At 36.0% G+C, this 25,461-nt stretch overlaps 3 protein-coding genes across 9 annotated transcripts; 1 reads left to right on the top strand and 2 right to left on the bottom strand.

Moving 5' to 3' along the window:
- Positions 1-28: 28 nt before the first annotated feature.
- LOC124404054 (chitin-binding domain protein cbd-1-like) lies at positions 29-2,442 on the bottom strand. Of its 3 annotated transcripts, XM_046877871.1 has the most exons (4): positions 2,316-2,442; positions 1,587-2,031; positions 1,489-1,556; positions 29-1,110 (listed from the first exon to the last, which is right to left on the bottom strand). In XM_046877871.1, the coding sequence occupies exons 1-4, from the start codon at positions 2,320-2,322 to the stop codon at positions 257-259; spliced, it is 1,374 nt and encodes a 457-aa protein (XP_046733827.1). In that variant the 5' UTR covers positions 2,323-2,442; the 3' UTR covers positions 29-256. The 3 variants fall into 3 exon arrangements, with proteins under 3 accessions (XP_046733827.1, XP_046733825.1, XP_046733824.1); XM_046877869.1 differs by having other exon boundaries at positions 29-1,556; positions 1,644-2,031; XM_046877868.1 differs by having other exon boundaries at positions 29-1,556.
- Positions 2,443-7,539: 5,097 nt separating this feature from the next.
- On the top strand, positions 7,540-18,679 carry LOC124404134 (F-box/LRR-repeat protein 20). 4 transcript variants are annotated; one of them, XM_046878026.1, is made up of 11 exons: positions 7,582-7,691; positions 8,935-9,329; positions 10,312-10,379; positions 11,185-11,394; positions 12,282-12,349; positions 12,507-12,636; positions 12,734-13,195; positions 13,409-13,600; positions 13,675-13,776; positions 14,556-14,771; positions 15,357-18,679. In XM_046878026.1, exons 4-11 carry the CDS (start codon positions 11,374-11,376, stop codon positions 15,462-15,464), a joined length of 1,299 nt encoding a protein of 432 aa, XP_046733982.1. In that variant the 5' UTR covers positions 7,582-7,691; positions 8,935-9,329; positions 10,312-10,379; positions 11,185-11,373; the 3' UTR covers positions 15,465-18,679. The 4 variants fall into 4 exon arrangements, with proteins under 4 accessions (XP_046733980.1, XP_046733981.1, XP_046733983.1 ...); XM_046878025.1 differs by lacking the exon at positions 8,935-9,329 and having other exon boundaries at positions 7,541-7,691; XM_046878027.1 differs by lacking the exon at positions 8,935-9,329 and having other exon boundaries at positions 7,549-7,691; positions 10,317-10,379.
- Positions 18,680-19,513: 834 nt separating this feature from the next.
- On the bottom strand, positions 19,514-22,687 carry LOC124404400 (tRNA-uridine aminocarboxypropyltransferase 1). 2 transcript variants are annotated; one of them, XM_046878494.1, is made up of 4 exons: positions 22,287-22,681; positions 20,870-21,010; positions 20,574-20,757; positions 19,514-20,444 (listed from the first exon to the last, which is right to left on the bottom strand). In XM_046878494.1, exons 1-4 carry the CDS (start codon positions 22,530-22,532, stop codon positions 20,110-20,112), a joined length of 906 nt encoding a protein of 301 aa, XP_046734450.1. In that variant the 5' UTR covers positions 22,533-22,681; the 3' UTR covers positions 19,514-20,109. The 2 variants fall into 2 exon arrangements, with proteins under 2 accessions (XP_046734450.1, XP_046734451.1); XM_046878495.1 differs by lacking the exon at positions 20,870-21,010 and having other exon boundaries at positions 22,287-22,687.
- Between the last annotated feature and the right edge of the window lie 2,774 nt (positions 22,688-25,461).

Here is a 25,461-nt window from a genome sequence, read left to right on the forward strand (position 1 = left end):
TGAAGTACAAATAAATACTAAGTTGAAATCATTCATCATTCGTGATAGGGTTAATTTATTGAACGAAGTTATAAGCATATCATACACATTGCTGACAAATTGTATGAATAGTATAGAGCGATATGATTCGTGCATCTTTGTTGTTTCCATCTTCCCAGGTAGTGATACTAACATTTTGACGACAGTACTTGTTTACATCGGGAAACTTGTAGATCCTGGGTCAGTTTTAATAGAGTTAACAATTGGTGGACTCATCTCATGCGGCATTTTGAGTGATACTACAACCTGCATTTGCAGGCCAATCGCAAACTTGTTCAGCGGCATTGAATTCCAGTCCAGATGCACAGGACATTTCAATTTTATTTCCGTGATTGCATAGGTAGAAACGGTTACAGTCAGACGCGTGTGCAATGTGAACTGCATCGCCGTCATTACCCTCGGGGCATTCCGTTGGGATTATCACTTCTTCTGTGGTAACAGTTTCTGAAGTGGTGCTAGGAACATCGGTTGTACTAGATTCGTCGGAGTCGTCGTCTTGTTCATCTTCTGCCGAGGAAGAGGTGGAACTTTCAATTTCTTCCGGTACACACCCAACGACTTCGGGCCAGTCGCAAACTTGCAAAATGATATTGAATGCAAGACCACCAGGGCAGTTGAACAACACTTTTTCTCCATGGTTGCATTTGTAGAATAAACCGCAGTTAGATTCGTGAGCGATGTGAACTGTGTCATCTTCATTATTTTCGGGGCATTCCGTTGGTACTACCACCTCTGCCTCTGTAGTGGTGGAACTGGAATCGTCGGTGTCGTCAGCTGAGTCGCTTTCCGTTGGAACTGTACTTGAATCTTCAGAAGTTGTAGAGTCCTCAGAACTTGTAGAATCCTCAGAACTTGTAGAATCGTCAGTGTCTTCATTGCTTTCAGCTGTACTAGGACTTTCAGTATCTTCCTCACTCTGTGCTACGCATCCAGCTGACTCGGGCCAATCGCATACTTGTTCAGCGGCATTGAATGCTAGACCAGTTGGACATTGCTGCACCACCTTCTCTCCATGATTACACTTGTAGAATAGACCACAGTCGGACTCATGGGCTATATGAACCGCGTCACCTTCATTATTTTGGGGGCATTCCGTTGGTATTATCACCTCTGCCTCGGTAACGGCGGAACCGGAACCCTCGGCATCGTCAGAGTCGCTTTCTGTCGAAACTGCACTTGAATCCTCAGAAGTTGTAGAATCAGTTGATTCCTCCTCATCGTTTTCGTCACTTTCGTCATCCTCGCTGTTGTCTTCATCGCTTTCGGATGAATCAGAACCTTCAACACCTTCATCGCTCTGTACGCATCCAGCTGACTCGGGCCAATCGCATACTTGTTTAGCGGCATTGAATGCTAGACCAGTTGGACATTGCTGCACCACCTTCTCTCCATGATTACACTTGTAGAATAGACCACAGTTGGACTCATGGGCTAAATGAACCGCCTCACCTTCGTTATCCTCAGGACATTCTGTTGGGATTGTCGACTCACTTTCTTCGTTTTCTGAAATTTCATCACCTTCTGTAGTAGCCTCTTCTTCAGAAGTATCTTCAGGAGCTTCGGTAGTAATAACAGGTTCTTCAGGAGCTGGCGTGGTTGTCGTCTCTTCAGGGGCTTCCGTAGTAATTATAGGCTCTTCCGGAGCGAGTGTAGTTATCGACTCTTCTGGGATCTCTGTAGCCGCTTCGGTTGTTACAATATCGACATCCTCAGAATTTCGACAATTAGATTTTTGTTCCCAATCACAAGTTTGTGTAGACGGATTAAAGTAAAGCTTGCCTCCGTTTGCATCCCTGTTTGGGCACTCCATTAGCGTTCTTTGTCCATTACTACAAGCGTAAAAGAGCGAACAATCAGATTCGTGGGAAATGTGAATTGTGGCATTATCTGGATCGGTATTCGGACATTCTGTCAAAATTACTGCCTCTTCTTCTGCGTTGACTGAAGTAAAAGCTACTGCGGCCAACAGCACTGCGGCCAAAAGGCTTGTTGCTAGAAAAAATTAAATTATCACTAGTTAAAAACCATTTGAATTCATCGAAAAAAATAAGTGATAAAAAGTTTTCAATGGTGAAATAATTATGAACTCATCACGTTTAAAAAATACTGTATGAGTTTATACGATTTCAAATTTAATTTAATTTTCACGGCTTAAATGTGACACTGTAGTGATTCTTCTGATTTTTTTTTTTTAATTAGGACTTTGACGACACTTCATGTAAAATTGATGTCTTTGTTAAGTACTGTAACACAGATATAGTTGCCGAAACACCTACCTCTCATTGTAAGTATCCTGAACTATGCACTGATACTGGAATCAAATTTTCACTCTTCAACTCGGGAAATGATGGCCGAGATACAAGCGCGGTCTCTTTTATAATAAAGCAAGACGCCTTATCACTACGTAATAAGTGATTATCATATCTTCAGAATCGATGGCCTTTGCAAGAAAATGAGGGAAGGAGAACTGCTAATCTCGCGGATTTCTCAGAAATCCTGAGTGCTTTGTTACAACTTCAATTGGCAATAAATTCAGTTGGTTCAGTCGGACTTCAATATACAGCTGCACCTCACGATGCATGGTTGCTCCCCTTAATGAGAGCAAACTCTTCGTCTCGGTGTTTGAATTTTAAAATAAGTTAGGATCAGATTTGTACGAATCAATTTGCGTAGAAAATTTCTGGACCATTCCGATTGTTTTCATGGTAAATTTGATTCTAACTACTCAAGACGCGAAGTCGGTTTCATTAGGAAAATAAATTGCACTCTTTTCCAATTTTACAGGAAAAAAGATTTCGAACACTCTGACGATGGTTGAACAGTCGAATCTCAATTAAATCTTGTCTAGTGGTCGAATTTCAATTCGTTCTCTGTTCCATCAAGGGCTCTCATAGGTGGAGTTCTGGTAACTTTTCCAGAAGTGCGGAACCTGAATTCTTACGTATGATTGCAAAATCACATACCTTATCAAAGTACGATAGGATAATTAACTAATGAATTTAGAATAATGAATAATGAGTTTAAAACGACAATGTCATTTTATCTGATTTCATGAAATTCTCTCTAACGCTAATTTACAGTACCCTATATCATTTCTGCGTAAAAATTTCAAGAGCTGATGTTCATGCGAAAAAAACAACCAATCCTGTCTATATCTTATCATACAGAAATCGACTCTCGTCACCCCACAATCTGACTGTGATCGTTAACTATTCCTTGTAGATAAATATTCAGGACTCATTTATCACCTAGTATTCAAGTCAATGATAAAAAGAAACGAGAAATGCCTGAATCAGACTTTTTTTAATCTATGACCAATGCGATCATTACTTGCAGGTGTGGTCAAAAATTCATCGTTTCTCAAATAGGGAGTCTCAGTGGAATACCACGCCACCTAAAATCTTTCTGATAATCGACTGAGAAATCTCGTCAAGTGATCTCGGCGGAATACAGCGTAGGTAATATAACATATGTTTTATCGCTTTCATTTTATTGGTACCCAGATAAAAAAATTTTTTGCAAATTGCATGTAATTTAAACACGCGATGACCATCTCATAAAAGTTAAGCAAGCAATCGTTCGGTGTATGATGATAGTTGATTTAGTAAAATTTCAGACATGGAGAATGTTAATAAATTAAGTCAATACTACTAATGTTACTAAAATTTGATTCCAATGTTTTGCATAAATTTTACAAATTTCGGCCCAAGTGCTGTGACAGTTATTTCTTGAAATAGCTACGGGAAAAACGAGTGTATTTTGCATTAAGAGTTTGGTTAGGGAATAAATAATGTATAAATTCCACAACGAAATTGTGTGAAACTTCACTAGTTGCTTCGGGCAAAAGCAATTGTTCTGGTTCTTTTCTTCACAAATGCGCCAGAAATCTTCGTTCGTTAATAAATATGGTGTTATTAATATCGGCATCGGCAAGTACGATAAAATTTTTGCGAAGCTTATCTTTTAAACCTCGTATGAATGTAGGAAACCCAGGGGTTTCACCCATGACAGTCAACCGATACTCGACGCGAGTGCTCGGTTCCTGAATTAGTTTGTCTACCATTGATTGCTTTAATTCAACGATAAGCCAGAATGCATTATTCGCTGACGTACATGATAATTAACGTTCATTTTACAGCATTTGTGGATTAATGTACGAATTTAAAAGATACCGGGACAGTACGTGACAAGGTTTTACTCGATTTATACTTGCCAGAGGGATTGGACGAAAAGATAACGAGAATTTTTAAAACCTGAAGATTACCGGTATTACGATTACCTGCATGTGTAGCGAAACCGCTTGCAATAGTGATAATCGAAATCGACCATTAAATTAAGAAAAAGTGAAAAAATGGCTTAATGGAAAGAATCAAGAAAAAAATAATTACTCAAGGAATCGAATGATCTTGAATCATAAAATCTAACCATGGGAGGTAAATTTAACGACTGCGAAAAAATTACTCCCAGCGTATTCAATGGCGTTATCCAAACGTATCCGAAGATAGTGTGCCTACACACAATGAAGTACTGGGCTGATGTGATTGTTGTTATTATTGATTAATTATCAGTCTCATGTGGGATGGGATTAGCTGGAAGATTATTACTAATAAGAAAATGACGTAAGATCTACACGATCATGCAGTTCTATCGTCATCCAAAACCACGCACACTCAGCGAGGTTGCTTCCAGAGCCTTATCGGAGGGAAAAGAATGCTTGAATTAAAAAAATCAATTTCTTTGTAATCCATTCACTTGAATTTAGTATCCCTTACTTGTTAAAAATACGTGACTTTGAATTGAACAATTTCGATTCAGCTAGTTTGTGAAAATAATTTAGTCAAGTGAATTCCTTGATTCAACAAAAGGCTTTCTTGTCGGGATCGAGTGAAGTATTGATTCGGGTAAACCTTTTGATGTTTACTCGAATACTTTGTTGATTTAACCGGAACTTGTATGGCGTTAAACTGAATGAATCAGTTGCACTAATTTATTCACAAGGTAACAGAAAAACCACATGCTTTGTTTGCTTAAGTATCAGTATACTAGTACTATAAACGGCCACTAGGCGGTAAACTTTCTCGCTACAGAAGTAGCTCTAGAGATACTTATAAAACCGGGTAGCTGGCTGACAAATTACATATATACAGATAACATAAGATAAATTTATCATCGGACCTATTATAAACGAAGCAAGAGACTAAATATCAAATTTCCTGTCACCAAAAGTGTTAGTAACAAATAAACAAGAACTATTGACCTTTGCTCAACTTTTGCTCAACAAAAAAAATAAGTTAAACCGAGTTCAATTTCTTTTGATACAGAAGTTTTATATTCGCAAAAAAGAAACTATTGCGGTACTTTCAATAAAATTTTATAGTCATTTCAGTCACACATTTTCTTGATAAAAAATTTACATTATTGTAAGTAACGCACGCCATATTTTCTTGAATTAATTGACAATTAGCATAATTATTTAAATGCTTGAGTCAATTCTATGTTAAGTTATTACAAGTATTTCGTCCGACAAGATTGTTTTGTTGAATTGAGTAAGTATTTTGCTCTCCGAATTTGACTAAAGCATTCAATTAAATCAAACGAAAATCACTTGACTCAAATAATCACTCCCCTCCGTGTGTATATTGAACAATTCTTGGGTCAGTTGACAATGCGGAATGCCCAAAAATATTTTGCTTGAGTACAAATAGATTTCAAATTTTTTAAGAGGTTGATTCTGTGTTAGATAATCTCGCGTAATCAATCTTAGTCAATAGCGATAATTATAATTTAATTAGAAAAAAATATTTAATAATAATTAAAAATGTCGAATAAAAAGATTTTCTGCGAGTGATCAAATCATCTCAACATTCAATGTTACTCTCTCCCTGATTGGATATCATACAATAACATTTCGAATGCTGACCTCATATTTTTTAAGTCGACCAAAACAATATACTCTTGAAGTGCTATAAACAGTAAAATGGGATAATATTTGTACGAAGAATCGAAAAATATTCGACGAAAAACAGCACAAACAGATAATTTAATGACGCATACATGATGTTCTATATCGTCGTATATGCATATATATATATATATATATATATATATATATATCAGAGAAACGGATTGAGGATATCTTGATTAATTCGTACTAGACATGCATGCGATTCGTTTTCCGCACTAACAATACTTCATATTCACAAATTCACGCCGATATCGATGTCCGATATTAATTATCGCTAGTCTTTGTTTTAATTCCACATATTCGGCCATATACCGGATGTGCCCATTCTCCGAATGCGGATGGAAATAAACGTTGCCTGGAAATACCAACGAACCGAATCGTAAAGCTATGAACGAGACGTTTTCGTCGAAACACTCAACAAGTAAACGTGGAACGGAAAAAAATTCTATATATGATGTGGGAAAATTGACGTAACTATTTTTGCATGCTTCCATCTGCATTCGCGTTCTCTAAATCCAGAGTAACGACAGAACTTCATACGAGAAGTGAGAAGTGTGACGTTTTTGCTTGAAACAGTGGCTGTTGGATTAATAAAAAAGTGACCAAAAAGTGACTCGTAAGAATTACTTTTTCTACTTTATTCGCCGTAAAGAACAGTTTTCTTGTTTCATATGTTTCATTTATCCTGTTCTCCCATATTTTCTGTAATTAGTCTGCAGGTTCATCTCAGTTGTATTTTAAGTTTGAATTCGATTTCAGGTTCAACTATTTTGAATTGTTGCCGCTATGATCGTAAATTAAAAGTGGCCTCACTTATCGGCTGGGACGCAGCAAGTAAATTATAACTTTCCATCATTCGCAATGTTTATTTTCATCGTCTTTACAATTAAAAATAATGAATGTATTTTTCGTTTACATTGACCCTAAAGGCTGCGTCAAAGATCACGAATTGCAAAGATTCGCCGCATCTTTGATGTTCATACGATAATCATATAACGTTTAGCGGTCATATACGATGAAAGAATTGTGAAACCATCCGTCAAATTCCTGCAGAAAGCGACACCTGTGGAGTTTCGACAAAGCGTAATAATTTTTGTCAGTTCATTCTTCGGTTGTTTCGCAACTGTCGGTAAGAGAGATTTCTACCTAGCGCTTTAACAGCGCGACTGAGGAATCGAAAACGTAACATGGAAATTGCGTAGAACGTAGAAAGGCAGAAAATGCTTCACACGAATCAGTTATCATTGACTGTAGCCCAGAGGGCATTATCAAGAGAGTCTAAAATTCGCGTAACTGTAAAATGAACCGCTTCCCGCGGCGAAACAAGATTCGCTTTGTGTCGATACTTCGGAAGGCATCGAACTCGGCGATCGTGACGTCGCGAGTCTCCGCATTTTCCGTTGTTTGTTTGTTATTCAGTCGTGAAAATACGAGCCAATCAGAATCGGATAAACAAAGAGAAGCGGCCCGTTGATTGGACGGCCTGTCGCCAAGCCGAGAGTTTACGGCCAATCAGAGGCCGGTTCAGGAGCATCTTCTACGCTCAGTGGACTCGGCCATTTCTCTAGTGAAGCGTAGCAGCATAACCAGCCGAAGTGAATTTCTTGTGGTTGTTCGGTAGTTTTGAAAGTTGAAAGAAGCAAGGACAACCAAAAGGATGATACACTCCGGGCGCACCAAGCTCGAGGTAAATCATGCGTCTCTAATCCTGTTAGGTATCGTTAAACAAGTAATATCGAACATCGGGATACGCTGCACGGTATATGCGTGTTGTCATTACTGTGGCGAACAGCTGATCCGCATTTCTGTCTCCTCGGGCTGCGACATAAACTTCAAAATTTCGCAGCACAGTTTGACTCGATTCGAACGACCGTCGGATATCGCCGATTGATTCAGGGCTCACGGGAGATTTTTCCTCGCCGTTATACTTATGTTTTCATCCTACAATCTCGCACTCGGTGTCTCTTTGTTCCCTCTGTCTTTTACTTTCCTCATCGACTTACTTCAGGCGGTTTTTCCTTTGTTGTTTAAAACCGAAGCATCGTCTGGCCGGATTAAAAATCGTTATTTTTGTCATTATTATTTGATTTTGGAATGATAATTCCAAGATAGTAGTAGATATTGATCCTGATAAGTTGTGCTTTTTTTTTTTTTTTCTTTTGTATACAATTTTTTAACGGACAAAGAACTTGTCATTTTTTATACTTTAATCTACCAGTGATTATGCTTGTATACGTTTGTAGTCATCGTTGCGAAAATATCGAAATAAACAACTGATCAATCTACCCTCAGTTCTATATATATGTATAGTCAGTTTGAATGATGTAGTAAACACTGCCACCAACAACCAATTTAGAATACGACTGTTTTGATGATTGTTGATTTTATTTTTCTCTTTCTAAAGCCCAAATTATATTCAATCATGGAAGGTTGTCTACAGACATTTATTATCGTATGATCTGCCTTATTATTCTGGCATAAATATTGCCCGATGCACCTAAAATTTCTATTTATTTAATGCGACATCTTTCAAAGTCTTTGAGGTGAAGTTGAATTGTGTGTCATACGAGATTGTCAGGTTCAAAGAATTAACTAATTAGGCTTATATACTCGATATAACAAAACCAGACGTGTTAGAAATCATCTTTACATTTGCCATAACTTTTATTCTAAAGCATGAATTCAGATTTCTTAATTAAAAACATGTAATTTCTTCAAATTTCCACTTTTTATACCCTCCATGATATCTGCGCGAAAGCCAACTTTTTTTTTAACCCAATTATCCTTTGATATATGCGATTGATTTGAATGAAATAGAACACCGTGTATTGATTGTATGAAGTCAGTTAAAGATGTAATTTTATTGCAGGCATACACCAAGTACTTCATTGTCAATATTTTTGTTCTATCATTCTAACATCACATTAGAGTGTCAGATGAATTACAGTGACGTAAACCGTCCCCCACTGCACGCTAGTCAGTGCTTCATAGCTATGGCTTAGATGTCGTTATCTGATGACTTCATAATTTTACTATCAGTCTAGCACTTGTTTTGTGATTGGTTATATTAAGGCTGTTCGGTTGCTATTCTATTCAGAGCTAAGCATTCAGTCCCTCTTCATGAAGCGTTGACTATTCTAAGAATTGCTGCAAAAATAGTACCAAGTATATGTATATTCAAACTGCGGAATTAGAAAACGTTGATGAAGAAGTATAATATGGAAATAAGAAACATTACGAATAAGAATTAGACAATTACAAATGGCGTAAACAAGAGATAGAAATATGGATAAGCAAGTGACGCAAAAGCACTCTGTTATGAAATGTAATCATATTTTGTTTGCGAGAATTATGTATAGTGAATGTTATTTTTTATAATATTGGATAAGATTTTAGGGTAAAATTTTTCATTTGCTTCATTTGTTTTTTCATCTCATAATACCTATTGAAAAGAACATTCCTGATATTTTTAACATTGATATCTTAATTTGTTCTTCAGTAATGAAGTTTTAAATAATTCCTGTTCAAATTTTTCCAATGAATGTAAATTAAAAAATGAAATGAGATGTTGAAAACCGTTAAGACGTTTTCATCCATCTTGAGCCATATATATTCGTAAATAAAACATAAAAAAATCATAAGTTGTAAAAATAACTAATGTTGTCGAAAATAGCAAAAAAAATTTCGCTCCATTACAATAGTCCCATTTTGCTTTTCTTGCAAAAAATGTTAAACATAATATTGGTTTTTTTAAATCAATTTTATTATTATGGGCTATTATGGGCCGATTTCTCATTATATTTTTATTGATTATTTAATTTTTATTTTTGGCAAGATTTTTTTTTCAAAAAAAGTTGTCATCTCATTAGATGAGAAACTTATTTCATGAAATGTGTAGTCGACCAAGATACGATACACTTTCTTTTTTTTTTGAAAAACTTTTTCTTTGAATGAAAGAAACAATAGCCTCATAAGCGTATCGCTGAATCCACAGCAAATTTCATGAATTATATTTCTCACCTAATCACGAAAGCAAGAAAAACATGTCTTGAATTTTTTCAACATCTTATTTCATTTTAGTTTATAATTATTTCAAAAATTGCTGAATCCAAAACAGATTGAGACATATAATTAAAAAAAATTTATCAATAATCCTTTTGATTGGTAGAATTAAATGTTAAAGAAATGAAAAATTTTACCTTGAAATCTTATCATATTTAAAAAATAATCTCCTATAGATAGAATATATTTTAATGACCTTTTTATGTTCGAATGATGAATAATCAGTTTTATTTTATTTTCTAAAGTAAAGGAGTTGTATGTACAAAGTGACTGTTGACTATCGGCGGAGACAATTATCTAATTCATTTAACGGGTATGTATATTTACCAAATCTAGGAAAACTAAATTTTCACCGATATTACGTCATACAAAAGATCTTCTTTGTTGTTTTCTTCTTCTTCTTCTTTTTTTTCTGTTTTTTTTTCCGTTTAAACATCTAACATCGCTGTGAATAATACACAAATATCTGTTCATACTAAAAAAAAAAACCCATGGAGTTAATTTTATGTAAGATGAAAACACTCTTTATCTCTGTAATACTAGGCACGTATTACAATTACTAGAAGTTATGGCTCATTATTGCTTATCTGCTTGTGGATTCTTGTCAGCACTAACATTCCAGTTTCTTGAATTTTATAATAAATGCTTGTCGGAAGTACAAGTTCAGCCTATTATTAACGCTCACAGAGGTACCGAACATCTCTGTGCTCATTTATAACTGTCTATAATCAGGCACCAACTGATTATTCTACAGCTTTAAACTTGGATCTCATTGTCAAGGGGTAATGCGTACTTGGAGCAATGTGAATACCGAAGCATTAATTAAATGATGAAGTTATGATAATACAACACCAAGAGATTTTACTTTACTCTATATTTCAAGTGTTGCAATAACTTCATTGCTTTCATTCATTATTTGCAGTGCTTGGGATTGGGCATACCATCGTAGAGATTCAATTATTCATACCCATCTGTGTACGTGTTTTTTATCACGCATGAACATGCGAGTAAAGAAATTGCGCTCATTCGGAAAGCAAGATAATCAGTATCATAAATCAATGAAGGAGTACTCAACAATCTTCTCGTAAAAAAATTGAGTTCAACGGTTTTTTTCTTAGAAAAAAGCCAGTCGAGTCGGCGTCGGTGGTGGGGGTCAGATACAAGGAGTCGAGGAAGCCGGAAGTGGTGGGGGTCAGTGGTGGCGACAACAGCAACCTTCGCATCACCATCATCATCATCACCATCATCACCACCATCACAGTGGTTACTACACGGCGCAACACAATCACAATAATCCTGTTACTACCATGAAGCAGTCCTACATGCAGGTCGGTTCGCAACTTGTAAGCACGGTGTGTACGTTTCAAGAAAAATCTGAATGCTGCTAAGAGTCGGGGAATTTTTAGAACCGGGAAAAATCCAGCAATTTGTTAGCACTTCGGGGTAATAATCAATATTATATGAAATCGAAGTTAGTGTAATTGTGAAATAACGAAAAAATCTAGAAGAAATTAACTTTTTTGCAGTTTCATAATGACTTTGAATCCAATTAGTTGGCCAAATATGAGTATTATTCTAATCAAGTGAAAGAACTTACACAGGAAGAAAGCCGAATTGGAGTTTGCAAGTTAGGATGTCCAAAAAGAGAAAAAGATCGTCGAAGGGCAGAACATTGCTCTTTATAAAATATATATTATTAATGAAATAATTGACCGTTTAATATTTATTCCAAAGATTTCCAACATTTAGTTTTGCCATAATTTGTAGTCTCAAAAGACTGAAAATTTTTCTTATCAATGACTTCACAAGATGTGCCTGACGATGAATGAAGTTTATATATAATATTTTCAAATTCTGAATGTGCTTTGAGATGAATTTGCAACATTCGGATAAAGAGCTTTCGCGCATAGCATTGTGTACCTGGACCTGCATTGCATCAATGTACAATTCCTACAGAATAACAAATTTTTTTGAGGCCTAAAATATATTCGTGGAAACTCAACTGCAACGTTAGAAAACGCTGCAATATGTGAAGCACTTGCAAAATGAAATACATTGGATTTTTTTTCATGGATAATAGGTTTAGCAACAATCAAGTAAGCACCGGTAATCGATGTCAAGTTTTCGGTTACACCCTATTGGTACCCAAACTTGTTTACGCAATTTTTCAATCCTACGAATCCTCCAATGTAATAAATAATCGTTATCATTTCAGTTGACACGAGTATTTCATGATGATGAAGCACAGATTAATAAGAAGCTTCCTAAGGAACTATTACTTAGGTATTGTTTTTCTTTCCCAACACACATTCTTGATATATATATATATATATTAATATTACGGTAGTATAGAAGCTCATCGATGATAAAAAAATCACTGCAACCAAACACGGTTCGCAACGAAAAAGGAGTTGGATTATATCTATTTATAATTTAACAGGATTTTATCATACTTGGACGTGGTTTCCTTGTGTCGATGTGCTCAAGTCAGCAAAGCTTGGAACGTTCTGGCCTTGGATGGATCCAACTGGCAGAGAATTGATCTGTTCGACTTTCAACGAGACGTCGAGGTAAAGCAAATTCATTGTGAAAGTACTTGGTAAGGAATTGAGATGTTTATATTCAACGATTTAATGTATGAATATTTTTAAAATCACTCATCCTCAGGGTCCCGTTATTGAGAACATATCCAGACGCTGTGGTGGATTTCTAAGACAGTTATCATTGAGGGGATGCCAAAGTATAGGGAACAATTCGATGCGAACATTAGCCCAATTATGTCCGAACATTGAAGAGCTAAATCTAAGTCGATGCAAAAAGATATCAGACACAACATGTGCTGCGTTGAGTAGTCATTGCCCGAAATTACAACGACTGAATTTAGACTCGTGTCCCGAAGTGACGGACCTCTCTCTAAAAGACCTCTCCGAAGGCTGCCCTCTTTTGACGCACGTCAACCTCTCTTGGTGCGAACTTCTCACGGATAACGGGGTCGAAGCTTTGGCCAGGGGATGCCCAGAGCTAAGAAGTTTTCTTAGCAAAGGTTGCCGGCAACTAACTGACAGAGCCGTCAAATGTTTGGCTCGGTATTGTCCCAACATGGAGGCAATTAATTTACACGAATGTAGAGTAAGTAATTTCTTTCTAAGTCAGCCGTTTAACATTAACTTCATTCCAATGTACGCAATACTTAATCCGTTATTTGTTTACGTACTTTAATTCGATGTCTAGTAATGATGTGGTAAAAAAAAATGTCAACCCTATTGTTGGCTGCTCTGAAAGAAAAGATCTTCTTGTAGTAATATTGGTTAATTTAATTACCCAATGTGAAAAAAATTTCAGAATATCACTGACGATGCTGTGCGAGAGCTTAGCGAGCGGTGTTCCAGACTTCACTACGTTTGTTTGTCCAACTGTCCTAATCTTACAGATGCATCGTTAGTAACACTGGCACAACACTGTCCATTGTTAGGAACACTTGAATGTGTTGCATGCACGCACTTCACTGATGCTGGATTCCAAGCCTTGGCCAGAGTAAGTTCTTCACTCTAGTCTGTTCGAGTCTGATCTGCAACTCGGAATTTTAAACAAACCTGTACTTTATTCAGAATTGCAGATTGTTGGAAAAAATGGATCTGGAGGAGTGCGTCTTGATTACGGATGCCACCTTGATACATTTGGCCATGGGATGTCCTCGACTGGAAAAACTCGTGAGCGACGCAAACTTCTACCATTTTCTAAGTGGTATACATACGAGTAGATGGCTGAGAATATGAGGGCATTTTGGGAATTTATATCTCAAAAACCAATCATTCTATTTGATTGGGGTTTTTTTTTAATTCAGAATCATGTACCGTTAACAAATTTTTTATATGAGAATCAGTCAATAGGAAGCATTGTAATTGACATTATTGTCAATTACTTCACTCGGCGATATTTTTTACAGTGCCCAGGATATTTCAAAAATGGTTCAACTGATTCACCTTGAATTTGGATAGAGTATTTATGAATTATACATCCTTTTTACCAAGATGCCGTTTTTGCTTATCGTGTCTATCAGTTAATGAGATGACAAAAAATCTAATTTCAATTTCAAACGATAATCATTTTCTTACAAAAAAATTATAAATAAATAAATAAAATGCTTGTAGCAAAGAGAATGAAATATCCCAAAATACTGTCTACGATTTTGTGATAAATCGGATGAGACATTTTTGAAATATCCATAGGACTGCAGAACATGTCAACGGGCAGAATGATTGACATTACTGTCAGTAACAATATTTGCTATTAAGCGATTGTAGTAAACAAAAGATACGTAAATGAAGTTCGATCTACATACATTGTATAAAAGGGACCCTAATCGAATTGAATGATTGATTGAAGAGATATAAATACTCAAAATTCGTGCACTTTTCCAGCTGACTACTCACACGTACCCCCTTAAACTGAAGGATTCAAATAACGTAGATTAAAAATGTTGAAACAGAGCTTGTCACACTGCGAACTTATAACCGACGAGGGTATTCGGCAGCTGGCACTATCTCCATGTGCGTCGGAACACCTGGCAGTTCTAGAATTGGATAACTGTCCTTTGATCACCGATGCCAGTCTTGATCATTTGCTCCAAGCTTGTCACAATCTGCAGCGCATCGAACTCTACGACTGTCAGCTCATCACTAGAGCTGGCATTCGAAGATTGAGGGTAACTTGTCCATTACTTTGTATTCCACGTTTACTTCAACGTTTTGCGATAAATTTTTAGGAGATCAAGTTTGATTTTGCGAACTCCTGCTGGTATATTATGTGACTTTATTGCGATAAAATTTCTTTACCTGGTGCTACTTACGTAGTATATGCATTCCTTTGAAATGTTCATGATTTAATTGAATTCTAAATGATATTTGTTCCGATGTTTTGCAACGATCAAGTCTACCAGTCAATGGTGAGCATACCTACCCCATCAATTGCGGAAGAAATTCCGGATGTCAAGTTTTTTACAAGGAACAGTGCGACTATCTACTAAACACTGTTAGTCTGTTTCAATTTAGGGCAATATATATTGTTATTCAATTTTTTGCCGGAACAATCTCTGTCTTTTCCGTCAAAGAAAAGTATTGCTCTAAGCTGAAGCGGTCTAAGACTGTACACAGTAGTTTTTATAGAGAAGCCATTACCAGGGATAAAAAATTGGACGTGTGCTGAGAGTACAACTTGAAACCTTGTATAGCTGTCTGAGACTCGTTACGATAAAGTCAGTGTTGAGTATGGATTAAAATTTTTGTTACAGACACACCTTCCGAACATAAAGGTTCACGCATATTTTGCACCAGTCACACCTCCGCCGAGTGCAGGAGCATCGAGACAACGTTACTGCAGATGTTGCGTGATACTGTGATCTGTTCGTTTGTTTGATAATTGAACGGAATGAGCTACTGTTGTGATTACGGGATTTGGGAACGATTCGCGATACCCGGAATCGGGAGAAGGATACATGCCTAATGCGGTGAATCACTATGCAATGTTGGCTGACGGTGCGAATTGAATCTTCGATGATCAATAGCCCATGTACTTGTCGACGATTGAATAATAATTCATTATCTATTATTATTTAATGCGTTTCCCCGTCTCATGCTTGGGGAGTGAATCAGGAATAGGTTTTGTAGCTGTGCATCTGAGTCGTTGACACATGGATAGCGCCTCGCTACTGCTGGAAGTCATTTTAACGTCACACCAGATTTGTTGCTTTACTCACACAGTGCGAGTAACAGTGTGATAATCAAGTCTATACCATTAGTTTCTACATTTCTAGTTATCGTTTCTTGGCTTCCTAGAGCCAAAACGTACGGTACTTGGTACAAAGACGCAATGCCGCTGTCGGAAATTTGGTAAATGGTTCAAACTGGTATTTTCTTTACAGATCCTTTGGGGATTTTATTTCGTCGTTTCGTAACTTGTATCTGTCACATCGTAATACGTAACTATTTGCGAATTGTGCAAGTATTATATGTACATGTAATCATTGTCATTAATTTTCTTTCATTTTTTACTCAACTTGGACGCTTTTGTCGTGATCCTGGCTAGGAGAGTACAGAGACTGACAAACGGATCAAAGCGTAATTTCAATTCACGTTTGAAGTACATATTTCTCAGTAGCCTACCGCAGATCAGATACACTGGCAAGTGTAATCAGAAATTGCTTCGTATTATACATGTATATGTGGGGCATTCCTCTTCAACTATACCAGCATTCGCAGGAAGATCAGTCGAAAAGTTTTCCGGTATTGAGTAAGGCTACGTAAACAGTGAAAGAAATTGATTTTCTGGCTGTGGCCCCTCAAGAAAATAATAATAATAATTGTCATTCATCGACAATTAACGGTTTGCAAAAATAATCGTACTAAGAACAAGTGTACGGTTCACATGTTGGTCGAGTTGGCATGGAATATCCCACATCTTTATGTAAGGTGATATGTACACGAAGTAATCATTAGTGGCAATAAATTTGCCGCGACATACCTTATATATTTGAATAAACTGACGGTAATCTAAAAATATATTATATAATATTGTAAGAAAAAACGAGAAGAAAATTTCGAAAAAAGCGGAGAGAACGGAAAAAAAAAAAAAAAAAAACAATTGGAAAAAATTACCCATAATAATAATTATCATTATTATTATGATAATAAGATATGTTTTATACGCTGCTGGTCGTCTTTAGAATTATACGTAATCGTAAAGTGTCGTCTGTGCAAATGTTGATGTATGTTACTAATGCGTATGTAGGCTAATTCACTAAATTTAGCACCAACGTAATGTATTCGGTTTATGGTTGCTAAAGGCAGTAACACTTAGTTATTCGGGGTTTCCGATGAGGCCGGTGCTATATCGACATAAGCTTGGGTGTTGGTGTTAGGTTTAGTGAACAAGCCAGTTTCGAATAATGAGCCCTATACATTATATACAGGGTGATTGATTTTTATTAATCGCTTCACGTGGATATCTCGAAAACGAAAAGAAGAACGTTGAAACGTTACAAGAGTTCGAGTTTCAAATTTTTATTTTTCAAAAATTCGACAAAATTTCCTGACTTCACGTATTATATTAGGATATTTTCTGGTAAAAAAAAAATCTGACTAATCCAGGTTTTTCAGGTTTTTAGGTTCTCGCGTAGAATGGCAATCCCAAATTCGCTATTATCTCGCTATATTCTTTGTATAAAATCAGACGTTACTTGCAAAATATCGAAAATAGTACGATTCGCAAGTCAACGCATATCTGTATTATCTTACCTCTTTGAAACAATTCAAGTTTTGGGTAAAACTTGTTCTCGCATCACTTTTCATTCTGGAGATGTTCGCCAGGAGCGATGGAAATCGACTACTCTGTGCAACGAGAGTGCAGTGTTGCATTCTCGATATAATTAAGTAACTAGAGTGTGTCTGAAATTTTTTTTTTTTTTTTTGTGGATTTTTAACGCAATAGGAGAAATTTATCAACAACTGTCGGAAATATTGGTCCCCGAAAATTATGATCTCATATTAAAATATTATTTGATCATGGATTGAAGATTCCATTTATGGGCGACGTTGATTGCATTTTTACTTTCTTTCCTTTGTACAGTAATTTTCACGCAAAATCTTGCAGAAGTCAACAGCAGCTGTTGCGTGGTCAAATGCGAAAGTTCACTATAATCATATGGAGAGTTGAATTTCCTATAATTATTAATTTCAAAGTGTGAATGCTGGTTGAGATTGGATTAGCTGTACATCCAGTGAATGTGAAGTAGGTGCGTTAAATGCGAAATTCGGTATTTGTCACACGTGGTTCAATGTAAATATTATTAAACTTTCTTGAATCATTTGCATACATTTTTTTTTTTTTTTCTTCTTCTTCATTTTGTCATTTTTTCGTTCAAATGGAGTGTGTTTGAGCAAGTGTTTGGCTGTGCAGTAGAATAGATGAATCGAATATAAAAGAAAAACGTAGAAACCATGAAAAGTGTTTATCTGCCTGTCGAATGCCTCTTTTATTACATAATACGCCTGTGATACAAGTAAATTAATACCAGTTACAATAATTTGTAAATGAATGAATGAATGAGTGAAATGGCTCTCAGATATCGGTATCTTATACCAAACGTAAAAACGGTAAAGATATATAAAGTAAAACATAATTAGAAAATTAATATACCCTATGATAAATAAATTCATAACTGTATACAATTTCCAAGGAGCAAATCGAAGTATATTGTATATCGAAATAATACATACCTATACTGTCAATGCAAAATATTTATCCCAACATAACGCAATTTATATTTACGTAGAGTTTCAAGTTGCACGCAACACTGTATTATTGGACTCTCATTACGCAAAAGGCACTTTTTCAAACGATCTATGTGTTTATTACTACTCTATCAATGTGTAGTCACTATGTAGTTAGGACCAGTGTTGCATTAAATACTACCCAGGAAAAGAGGAGAATGGGGGAAGAATATTAATCACATTAAAATCTCTATAAAATAAAATATTCGTCTACGATTTAAGGATTAACTCTGTTGCTTGTTCGGATAACTGGTTTGCTTACATCCCCCATCCCCACAAACGAAAACAAAAAAAAAAAAAACAAAAAAAGTTAATGTTCTACTGAAATCTGACTTGCGAGAATGACTGTCTTTTCATTATTAGTTATGTTGCAATTGAGGGTGGCAAATCCAAAAATTTAAAACGCAAAACGGCTCTGGTTTTTTTTTTTTTTTTTTTTTTTTTTTTTTGTTTGGATTACTTATACTTTAAACGATTTTTGTACACAAATTTCTTGTTTTAACAACACCAAAATTATAATTCATTGATCTTTTATCGGGAATATCGTCGATTGCATATGAATCAAGTACCTATAATCGTTTCATAGGAATCATCTTCATCATTTTGCTTCATTATCGATAGATTTTTTTATACCTCATACAGGCGTTGAGGCGCCTCGCGTGTAGTACAGTTCACTCTCTCAATAAGGCCGTTCCATCTAACAATAAGTACAAGAGGGAAAGCCATTTTTCATGAATCGGAGGCACGAAAAGTGCAAACTTTCGTGCAAATTTTTAAATTCAGTATTCATGTAAATTTTTTACATTAAAGATTGCGTGTTTAAATGGAAATATGTTTGTTTATGTGTTAATGAAAATGACAAAACCATTGTATTTGCTGCGCGGCCCTATTGAGAGAGTGCACTGTATTAGCTTATTTTCATATCAAAAATATATAACAAGAATATAGACGTAGGATAGGGATAAAAATCAAATAAACAAAGAAAAATTCGATTTTCGATATGGGAACCAAATCTGAGTGACTCGAGGCAAGACTGATTCATTTTTTTTTCGTTCAATGTGTACGATAAACAAATAGGTCTTTATCGCTTTTGAATTTTTTTTTTTCTCTTTTTTTTTCTAAACACGTGTAACTTAAGTAATCGTTGAACATTAAAGATGGACCTTATATGATACTGTATTACATTGATAATACGACTCTCCCATTGACTGTCCGATTATGTCTTGCATTGGCCATATTGTGTAGATTGTAGAACCGTAGTATCTAATAACTACCGTTATGATAACCATTCGTTAATTTAGATTACATAATATTATTTAATATTATACCAATATATTATACATAAATATATATTATATATATCATGTAATTACGCTGTCTCGTAATAAGCAACCGTGTGTCTTGTATATATTTTCATTAATACATGTATACAATAAACTATATTCAAGGACATTGTTTTATGCCAGAAATCGGCTTTCTGACAAGAAACTAATGTAACAGCAAACTCCTCGACGTGAATACGCTTGCGAAGAACGGCTAACTAAAATACATTGTTTGATCGACAAAATTTTTGACCATCTTAACAGGAGATAAAGGACACTCGACTCGTAAGTCCTTCTATCTTCATTACCCGGTCGTTTTTTTGTTTAAATATCGTACTATAAAATACGTGATGGTATAGAAAACAAATTAATGGTAACTTAATCATATCTCGATTTATATGAGCGGCCGTTTGTACGCCCACAATTTATCGTGATCGTAAATACTGTGAATCTTTTCGTACATGTACTTGAAGAAATATAACAAATTATCGTATTGTCCGGAGTATTTATGTGTAAGAAAACTCTCCGCAGTATCGTCAACTGGATTTTTCGCCTCGATTGCTTCTGGAGGTTCGGCAGAGTAGTTTTCGAGTGCGCCGAACGCAGTCGTATGTAGCTCGACCAAGAACTGATGGATAGCTTCTATCGTGGCCAGGTACCATCTTGGACTCGATTTTTGATGCCTCCAGAATTGGGAAATACGGTTTTTCAAAACAACGCAGTTCAGTTCTACAAAAATTATACACAAACTATTTCACAATAAGCACTTAACCACAAAGTTGCATACTGAAATCTGCGTGAAGTGAACAGACATATTACGTATCGTAACGTGGCATTTATAAATGCGTTAACACCAACCTCTAAGTCTTGGATCCTTGTAAATAGATTTGGTCTGATGCCAGGTACTATCGATGAAAATCGCTCGGGTTATAGGAAATTCGTGATGTATTCTCTGTTCGTTTAAGTGACCTCCATGGTCAACTTTCTTTGTGAACAGATCTTCTATACTGCATGCCGTTTTACTTGGGAAGATCAACACTACCTACAGAAATACAATTGTTATTTATAACTGTGCAAAATCAATTTGAACTTCACTTCTTATTGATGATATATACGAAAAAATATATCAATAATCCACTCTTGAATACAGTCACCTTGTCATCCGCCAAAATTTCTGGAAACTCTGGATATGTGTATATTCGTACATCTTCTGGGGCTATTAATGCCGCGTGAATCGCCGTACTCTTGCCATCGATTTCCCGAGGGTGTTTGATAATATCAATTTTTATTGGCAACTTAAACAAAAAAACGTTGAAATGGAAACGTTTCACCTTGTGGTAGAGGACGTAATTGCTGGTGGGTAATCTGCAAAATACTAGAATCGGGTATTGATAACTCAAAGCGACTTACAAGGGGCGTATAATCAGCCCTCTGAATCACCGATTCTACTCGAACTTCCAAAAGCGTTTCTTTGACTCCAATATGAAGCCTTTGATTTTTAGTTCCATTCGTTAATTTTTTAAATTGATTATACTAGCAATTCGATTAGTGAAATGCAGTAAGAAATTAAACCTGTCGTGAATTTTTACCTCAAATATTAATTTTCATTGCCTCCCGACCAGGTTTCAATATTAAGACTTCGTATATTCAAATGTGAAAGAATATATTATTTCCGAACAATACTAAATTAATTACGAACTTTGGACGACCTGATCTATTGTAAATTGAGCGATGAAAGGACCATTTAATAAAAATACACATAAAGAATTCCATTTTTTCGAGCAGGATAACGATCTTAGAAGTTTTGGTAGAATCCGTGATCCAATGACCTGATTATTCTTTTCTTATTTCTTAGTCTAATCGAGTGCTAAGCGCCCGAATGTTCCGAATTTTTCAAATTTTAACAATCTAACACGTTCACCGATTGGTAAAGCAGTTAGGTTGACAATTGTACTGCGCTGCTTGTATCGCACCAGTCAACAAGAATGACATACAATTCGAAAATTTACCGGACCGTGCTAGTCACGAAATTATTTCTGTTTCTGTTTTCCATGTACAGATACAGTTCACGGGCAGCATTGCGAATTTTTAACTACACTTCAAGTTACTTTGATCTTTGGCGGCATAAGGTAAGGAACATGTGATAATCGAGAGCCACGAATATATCGACTGGTGCAAAACGCGTCACTAAGTTTTAAACATTTGAATAAATTGAATTTAACACTTATGATTGTTTCACCGAACGTTTTTATGCAAAAAAATGAAGTATGTTGAAATCGGACCCTGTGTTACAACCAAAGTTTTTCTTATCAAAAATAAGGAGTATAAATGCATGTTTACGTTACGAACAAAAGTAACGGAACGAAAATTTCGTTTTCAACGATACAGCTTTAATCATTTTTCTGAAATAGCGTGAAAGTTTTGTTGAAAATCAATTAATGGTAGAGAAGTTTTTGAATAGATTCAAAATACTTATTGTGCATACGATAAGTTTGAAAATCAAAGTCCAGGGTAGATGTTAATGTTGACTGCAGTGCTACGATTTATGGGTATTCGAATGAACGAACTCACCTTAACTCGAGGTATGTATCGGTCGTCGATAACAGGTCTGCAACAAGAGTAACAAAAAAATTTCCTCGACTTATAACACTTATCGCAAATCTCTCTGCCCTCAATGGAATCTAAAATTTTGGCATCCCGTATTTTGAGCTTAACGAAAGGCGCCCTGTCGATAATCTTTTGCTCCTTTTCCAAGTCTGAGAAGCTGTTGTCTGTTTGCACGTGTTTAGAGTTCAGCTGCAAACTCTCTTTCGCCATCTTGTGACTCTGAGACGCACAGACACGTGCGTTTAGTTAGCGCGCAACTTGATGCGACGTGAGTGACGCGACGCCATCTTTGTGCCAAGTTCACACCGCTACATTACCGAGGCATTCGATTTCCGTTACAGATTCAAATAGTTTATCAAACGAATTTCTTGCAATTGACCTTTTTTATTCAAAATATAGTTATTGCACCATCATTCAGTAAAATTCCTGCGGCTACGTTATATCTGCATCTATTAAAAATAACGAAAGTTGGGCCATTGTGACAGACGCTAGCTTTCCAATCACTCTCAGTATCGGTGTTCCTGCGCAGAAGGCAACGAAAAGTAAACGACGCCTTGCACTAGTATGCGTGGCGAAGGCGCCATTAATTGATCATACCGCGATGTTTGAGCGAGACTTAATTATGATACATTATTTGGGCAAAGTTTGTTCTTTCTGGAGTCCAAACATAAGCGTTTTTCAAACGAAATTATGCAGTTGTGCAAGCGAATTCCGTAGCAAATATAAAATCATTAAATTCGCTTAAACTAGAGTAAGAGTAACGATTTAGTTCAAAAAACATCTAATTTTCTTTCCGAATACCTTACAGGGAATACCGACAGAGTATCCTCCTGGAGATATTCTCCATTTAAGTTGGTTTGATGCAATGATGGTACGAGACACTTTACAGGTAAGTATCGTCGGTTTACCGCAGAATAAGGGTGACAATATTTCTACGATACTTTCTGCGTAAAAATTTATTGTCTGGTATCATTTTTTTAGCGTGTGAATTATAGGTGTTCTCCCAGAAATGTATCAAGACCACGATAGCGGGCATAAAAAGATGTTCCTGTCTTGAATGCGAAGATAAACCTTCGAAACCATCCATCCGAGTTCAATGAAGGTATAGGTATTTATATATGCGCTCCATTAAACTCTTGCAGTTCAGTTCTCGACGGGCCCGTCAGCCGTTTCACTCAAGATTCACGCCGAATAGTTTGGTAATTTGATTACGCTGTAATCTGATTAAACGACACGTCTTTGGTCAATGTCTGGAAATCATAGTCTTGTCCGTAATATTCCGGCTTTGCGTTTTACTCAACATCGCGAAAAAGGACGGAAGTTTCCGAAGGAAAAAAGTTTGGCACTTTTTAAAAATGACCGAGAAAAAAAAACAAACTCACTTTCGTAACATTCGGACAAAATTAATTCTCAAATTCTAAAAGTGGAACGTACCGCGCACAATATAATAATATAAGAATATAAATATAAACAAAACGAATACATACGATGTGGTTAACAAAATCAGGAGAAATCTGGATCACTAGGCGAGTGAAAGAGTAGCCTCGTTTCTTTCTTTACTTCTTTGTCAATGCGAACATCCCTTCTCTGTGATCAGTCAATTAAAAAGTATGTCGCACAATTAACGAGTGTATGTCGCCCGAAGGACTCGCTTCGTTGCAGAGCTTGTAATTAAAATCATCCGCGGATCGCTTGTAATAAGTTATCGCTTCCTTTTCAGTCACATTTCTATACCCATCTTCGCAGAAAATATTAGCCGGATACTGCAGAAGTTTCACGCTGATATATTCAAGAATTCTCGAATTAGACAGAGATACGACGAACCGTGTGATAGCGAAAAACTTTAATTCGTGATTATGCTAAAGCCGAATGAATCTTCGCAGAGGAATCTTGAATTGAATATTTTTGCTTATGCAAAGCAGGTTGTCGAGTCCTGTCGATTTGTCTTTTAATTACCATTTGAAGAAGGATTTAGATTGGATGTTTCTCTGCACTCTTGAAATTTATTCTAGAACTTAATATACCGGGTTTATCAGATATTCAGATGATACAAAATTGTAATATCAAAGAATCAACTGCCACCCCTGCATTTTAAATGTTCCTTCACAGGACCACAACAGCAGGATCATGGAATATCATTTTCAGTTCAGACATTTTGAATGTGTATCAGCAGGCTATATAATTCTCAAACAACTATGATTCAATCTGCAAACAGTTGAAATTGTTTATCGAAGATACTTTCACGAATAAAATGGCGTCTGGTATAGGAATTAATATTTTCAACGCACGTTCAACGTTATCATAATTACACTTACTTTTCTTAATCGCTTTAATGAATTTTTTTCTTCATGTTGTCACCTTGACAACGGGATTTTTAACTAGCGAAGTTGCAGTGCCTGAGATTTGCTTGTGCCATGCCCATTCTTCAGATGCAATCAATTATTTAAATCGCCATTCGTTAATTGGATAAAATTGGTCATGAAATTTCACTGCAGCGACAAAGGTGAGAATTTATCCATTTGAAGAACTTTTATCTTGGTTGGTATCTGGCTGCTGACAGCTGTCGCCATTTTTTCACCATTTTATCCTCCAGCTTTTAACCCCCTAGAAAACTACCCACATCGTAATAAATCTCGAGGGTTACTTTTTTCTTGGGGCCCTTATACAAGTCGCTTGTATTCGTGAGCAGTAAAAACCACAAAATGTACGAGAAGCAGAGATAAAGGGCATATTCGCGTAACACGAAGCTCGTGTAAAAAAATAACAATAATAACAACAACAACACGTACAACAAATACTTCTTGTTTACGTAATGTAAATCCCTTGCGTTTATTTGACATACAGGCTAGTCTCTCGAAATCTGCGTGTCCGCTTTTCCTGACCATTCAGCTAAGCTGAATGATCATTGCAATATGTAGTTACATATAGTATGGTATATAGTATAGTAAAATTTAACGTTCTCGGCTCCAGAATTTGTATTTAAATGTGCCTCGTGAAGATAGTGATACGGCCATTGCCCTGCAGTCGTTATTATCATTGTGCGAAACCCCAATTTTGCAAATGTTGGAAATCATCAAGCGTAGTACATAGACTAGTGCTTTCGCTTTTCCATTTAATTTATTTGTACCTAGTTTTGATA

The sequence above is a fragment of the Diprion similis genome, chromosome 3, assembly GCF_021155765.1.
Source record: "Diprion similis isolate iyDipSimi1 chromosome 3, iyDipSimi1.1, whole genome shotgun sequence".
NCBI classification, from domain to species: Eukaryota; Metazoa; Arthropoda; class Insecta; order Hymenoptera; family Diprionidae; genus Diprion; species Diprion similis.